The 5361-nt window shown below is 52.3% G+C and overlaps 1 protein-coding gene across 1 annotated transcript; it reads left to right on the top strand.

Moving 5' to 3' along the window:
* The first annotated feature begins 1826 nt into the window (after positions 1–1826).
* CCDC184 (coiled-coil domain containing 184) lies at positions 1827–3968 on the top strand. Its single transcript, XM_012638414.1, has one exon. The coding sequence runs from the start codon at positions 2159–2161 to the stop codon at positions 2741–2743; it is 585 nt and encodes a 194-aa protein (XP_012493868.1). The 5' UTR covers positions 1827–2158; the 3' UTR covers positions 2744–3968.
* Positions 3969–5361: the final 1393 nt, after the last annotated feature.

Below are 5361 nucleotides of genomic sequence, written 5' to 3'. Positions count from 1 at the left end.
CAAAAAAAGTAGAAAAAAAAAAAAAGAAAAGAAAATACAATACCATGGGGTTTTAAAATTTGTTCATGTATTTGTTTTGGGAAATCAGATTCCCAATGGCTGCATCATACTTTATTATATCAGCAATACCTTAGATTATTTAAATATTCTGCTGTTGGACATGTAGGATATTCTCAACTTGTTCCTACTTTAACAGCAGTGAGACAGGCATAGGCCAAAAAGTTCTCTAGTGTCACAAGTTTCCATGGGCCAGCCTCATTCTTCATCGCTAGAGCACATAACCGGGGAAACCCCAGGGTAATGTACTTGCTATCGCTGAACCATCAGTATACACAACACTCACCCATACCTAGCTTTCTCTGTCTTGAAGTGACACAGTTTTATTTCTCCCCTCCAGATTTATTTGTTCTTGTTAACTTTTGGTTTCTGGTCACTTGGATTCTCCAATTCACTAGGGTTGTTATTAATATGCTACTGCCCATGTGCTGACTGCTTTGCAAGCTGGTATCATTTGTAAATACATTAAATCCAATTTTTCTTCCATCTCCTCCCTTCCCATTCCACCCCTAAAATAGAGAAAGGGGTTGTCACAAAGATTGGGGACACTCAGTGTATGTCTGAACTTGGGCACTGGAGGGGAGAGGGAATTCCCTCATACAAGTCCCCTCTGCCCCCATCCATCCCCAAGCTGATGCAGAATATTATTTAAAGTTAGAAATAGTATTATAGATTACCCAGTCCAATCCCCTAACAGATCTGAAAAATGATTTGGCCAAGGTTTCTGAAGTAATAAGCAGCAGAAACAAAATTGAATTCAGGTCTACCAAAATCCACTACATTTGGGCTGGAGAGTTCTGGATGACAGAATAGAACTTGGTGGTTCTTGTTAAAGTATTCATTCAACAAATATATTACGCACTACCAGGTGCCAAGTAGTATTTAGGTGTTGGGGACTCCGTGATGGAGGGTGCAGGGGAGATAAAAATCTCTGTCCTCATGGCGCTTTCATTCGCAAAACTAAAGTACGTGGCGTCACCATTCTTGATAGGCGCAATTGGGTCCCTTATGGGAAGGAATCCTATCCTTTCCCAGCTCCTATGCTTTCTATAGCGAGAGGGCTGATTTATTGCAGAAGCTGAAGAGGGAGGGAGAACCCTTCGTATTCCCCTGTCTCTGCACGCCAGGCCCGGCGGGGCCAGCCCCGGGGCGCCACCGCTCCCCACCTCAAATCTGGGATTATTAGCGTCGACCTCTCTATCCTCTCGGCTATCCTGCGGACCACTGGAGGACAGGGAAGTAGGACCCGGCTCCAGCGCCATCCTCTGAGAAAGGAATGCGGGCTGGTGAAAATCCTTTCAAGGCAGTCGCGCTCAGTGTCTCATACCGAGAAGGGGGAAGGGATGGTCTCTCCCGGGATTGGAGGGTTATGCAGCAAACTGCTCTCTCATGCTTCCCTATTAAACATTGCAGCCACAAGCTCTTTCCAGCCTCGGCTAAGGCCACTGCAGCGTCCCCTCCCCTCCCGCCCCACCCGCTAGTCCGGACTCCAGAGCCCCACTGCAGCTTCCCAACTATCCTATTTCTTCTCCACTTCCTGGTTACCATGGAGACATACGTCATTTACGTGCCGTGCGTCGCCTTGGAAACAGAGGAGCATCCGCGGCGCAGCTGGGAGACCCGCCCCTGCTGTTCCAGCCACACTTTCGGGCGCTGCCGGTGAATGGCTGGGGGGAGTCCCGAGCCAAACGCGCTGCTGGCCTGGGCCTCGACCCGGGCCCCTCCGCGAGCGCCTCTGTGACCCGGGGAGCCGGGGGCATTCGCTGCTCGTGGCGCCTGGAGGGAGGCGCTGACACGGGCGCAATCCAGAGGTGAGGCAGGGCAGGTCACTTTTGCCCCTGGGCGAGCCCAAGAGACGCCGGCTCTGGGACCCTCCCCGGGTCCTCGTCCCGACGCCTCTTCCCGGCCTCCCCCATCCTGCCCGCTCCCTCGGCCCGGGACTCATCTCCACACGTCGGCTCCCTGCCCCTCTCGGGAGCCTCCTCTTCCCTCGGCTCCTCCCCACCCCTCCCGGGACCTCTCCCCCCTAACACTCCCTCCTCCACCCCGGAGGCCGGGCTGGACTCGACCCAGAGCCGCCGCCACCCGCTTCTGCCATTCAATGGAGGACGGTCTGCTGGAGATCATGACCAAGGACGGCGGCGACATGCCGGCGCCTCTGGAGGTGTCCACCGTGCCGGCCGTGGGGGACGTGATCTCCGGGGAGTACAACGGCGGCATGAAGGAACTGATGGAGCACCTGAAGGCCCAGCTACAGGCCCTATTTGAGGACGTGAGGGCCATGCGGGGGGCCCTGGACGAGCAGGCCTCGCACATCCAGGTGCTGTCGGACGACGTGTGCGCCAACCAGCGAGCCATCGTCTCCATGTGCCAGATTATGACCACGGCGCCCCGCCAGGGCGGCTTGGGCGTGGTCGGCGGCAAGGGGAGCTTCCCAGGTGCCCCCCAAAAGCCGGAGACCCCTACGCCTGGAATCGGGGATAGCGCTTTGCTGGGTCGCGATCCTGAGGACGAGGAGGACGAGGGAGAAGAGAAGGAGATGCCCAGCCCCGCCACACCCACCAGTCACTGTGAGCGCCCCGAGAGCCCCTGTGCTGGTCTCCTTGTGGGGGACGGGCCACTTGTAGAGTCCCTCGACCTGCCCGACATTACCCTGCTGCAGCTGGAGGGCGAGGCCTCCCTGTGAAGGGACTCCGCGGGGACACTACCTTCCCGGGCTGGCTTTGGGTTTCCGAGTGCATGACGCGAAGGGACTGAACGGCACGGTGCAGCATGCTTCAGTTCGACAGCTGCTCTTGTGGGTCAGGCACAAAGACTCCCCCGAGGAAGGATTTGCAGGGTGAAAGACTTAGGGAGCATCAAGAATTCTTTCTGCCCAACCAAGCGAATCATAGCAAACTGCGGAAAGGTGAGGTTCCGGGAGAGGAAGCGCTCATCTCTGGACTCCCATACATCCCCTACCCTGCCCTTTCCCCCTCCCCAGGCAACAGGAGAACCCCTTAATTGTGTAAATAAAATTCTGCTTTTTCTATTCTGAAAAAGGACTTACATAGGACTATGGCAAATAATCTCTAACGATTTACTAGAAATTAAAGAATTGGGGGTATTCTGTTCTGGCAACAGGAAATTTACCCTTCTGCTAAAATCCAAGATATTCAGTGCTCTGCAGAAGCCTCTCCCCCTCACAGACCTCTGCGACTGCTGATTGGTAAAGGAAGCTTGAGGAGGGAACTGCAGCCCTAGGAATTTGGGTGAATGGAGTTCCAAGGGGCCCTGGGCTGGGAGGAGCTGGCTATGAATGTGCATGAAGACATAATAGCTCAGCCTCTAGGATTTTGCATGCAGAGCGGATCCTGCCTTGTCACTGACTTCATCTGGGATTGCTGTTCCACTCACGAGGCTTAGAGAACAAAGAGCCCAGTTCACAGGCAGAGACTCGGGGGTGCTCAGCAGCAGCCCAGATTTAGGGGACATTTGAGGGACTCTTGGGGACTGCAGCCAAAAACTGTCTCTCCTGGCTGCACCTGCTTAACTTCAGTTCCTTTTTCTGTCAATATGTCCCTGCCTGCTGCCTCTTGGTGTTGCCTCCATAATGTCTTGTGTGTGTTATGTGTGTCTACTTGTGTAGTAGTGTGTGAGCCCTGAGGGGCAGGGCTTGTGGCTCTGGTGTTAGGTTCAGGGGGCCTCAGACCCTTCTGTGAGCCCCAAGCTATCACGGCGCTTCTCCCCACCCCTCCCACCCCCAACCAGGGCATGGAGCATGTGGCTGTCCTGAGGTTCCTTTACTGATGTGCCTCCCTCCCAACACCTCAACTGGTGACTTTGTGTGCCCTTCCCCCTCCTTTGTGTATTCCTTTTCAATGCTTTCCTTGGTGTTAACCTTAATAAAACGGCGTCATCTCCCCTCCTTGCTGACTGGTACTAGAAGGATGTCAGGGTGGGACGTCTGGGCCCACTGCATGGACCAGGGCTTAGTGGGAACTGCAGGGACCATGCCTTCCCTCCCCTCTCCTTGCCTCCAGGTCCAAGGAGTTGACTGTCCCTGCCCTGCTTGAGGCAGGCATTGCCAACTCTGCCTACTTTCCCTCTCTTCTGAACCTTGACCTCAAGCTGGACTGGGGAAGGAGGGGGTAAGTGTTCAGACTGCCAACCTAACAACGTGTTTTTTGTAGTCAGAGCTCCAAATGTGCAAGAGACTTCTTTTCAGTGAAGCATCTGGCCCCTGGGAGGTGATATCCAAATCTGGATCCTGGAATGGCAAGGACGACACCTGTTCCATGGAAGGAGTAGAGTAGGGGGTTTTGTTCTAGAGGGATTGCCGCGGATCTCTGGGAGTAGAGTGACACATCAGAAAGGAAACCACAATAACTGCCTTAGGCCTCTAGTGGAGAATGCCGGTAAGGTGTTCCCCCCAAGAGCTTATTCTGACACAGCTCTAGGCTACTCCCTGGGGTAATGGAGATTTCCTGAGGTTGCCCCTGAGCAAAATTTGAGAGCAGAATGAGCTGGGGTGCTGCGCGCACGTCTGTGTGTGTGTGTGTGTGCGCGCGTGTGTGTTTTCTTGCTACTCGTTGCTGCAAAGTGGTGGAAAGAGCACTAAAGGCACAGATCTGGGCTTGAATCTCAGTTACATCACAGAATCACTGCTTGAGACTTGGATGTGTAAAATGGGGATAAAAAGTTGTTGAGAAAAATATTTAAGACTCTAGGAAGTCATGTGCAAGTGTTAGTTTCCTTATAGTTTCATTGGGGTAGTGGGTGGTGGAGACTGGCTCCTCTGGGAAAACAAAACTATCTGGGGGAGGTTCTGGAAACTCTCTTTTTAAAATAATCTTTCCCTCAAGAGCCTTATTCTTTAGAATTAGATAGCAGATATTCTATCTAGATATTCTGTCTAATTCAAGTCATCTAATTTATTTAAATCTAATTTTATCTAAAGAATTCTGTTTAGAATTAGCTAGAATTAAGGAAAGGCGAATAGTGAGATTCCCAAGGTAGCACAGGCCTTTCATCATGAATGTCATGTAGCTATGGGCCAAAAAGCTCTTGGGGGCCAGCCAGTCCTATACACATAGGCTGACCAGAGGAAGCCTTGAGTTATACAGTAGTTGAAGAATGTGTGCTGGGGATCCTGGAGAGGACAGCTGAAGTATATAAGTGGGAAAGTGTCCCTGAGGACTGGGAGATAGGTTCCTATTATAGTTCTAGCATTCAGCACTAATAACAATGATAGCTATCATTTATTGAGCACTTACTACATGCCAGACACCATGCCCAATTTTATCTCCCAACAACCTTATGAAG

This window comes from Propithecus coquereli, unplaced genomic scaffold (assembly GCF_000956105.1).
Source record: "Propithecus coquereli isolate 6110/MARCELLA unplaced genomic scaffold, Pcoq_1.0 Scaffold13, whole genome shotgun sequence".
Taxonomy (NCBI): Eukaryota; Metazoa; Chordata; class Mammalia; order Primates; family Indriidae; genus Propithecus; species Propithecus coquereli.
The sequence above is the reverse complement of the archived record's forward strand: the minus strand, read 5'-3'. Positions and strand labels throughout refer to the sequence as shown.

What these genes read in the sequence shown, in the direction of transcription:
- CCDC184 (XM_012638414.1), top strand. Translation starts at nt 2,159, where the DNA reads ATGGAGGACGGTCTGCTGGAGATCATGACCAAGGACGGCGGCGACATG.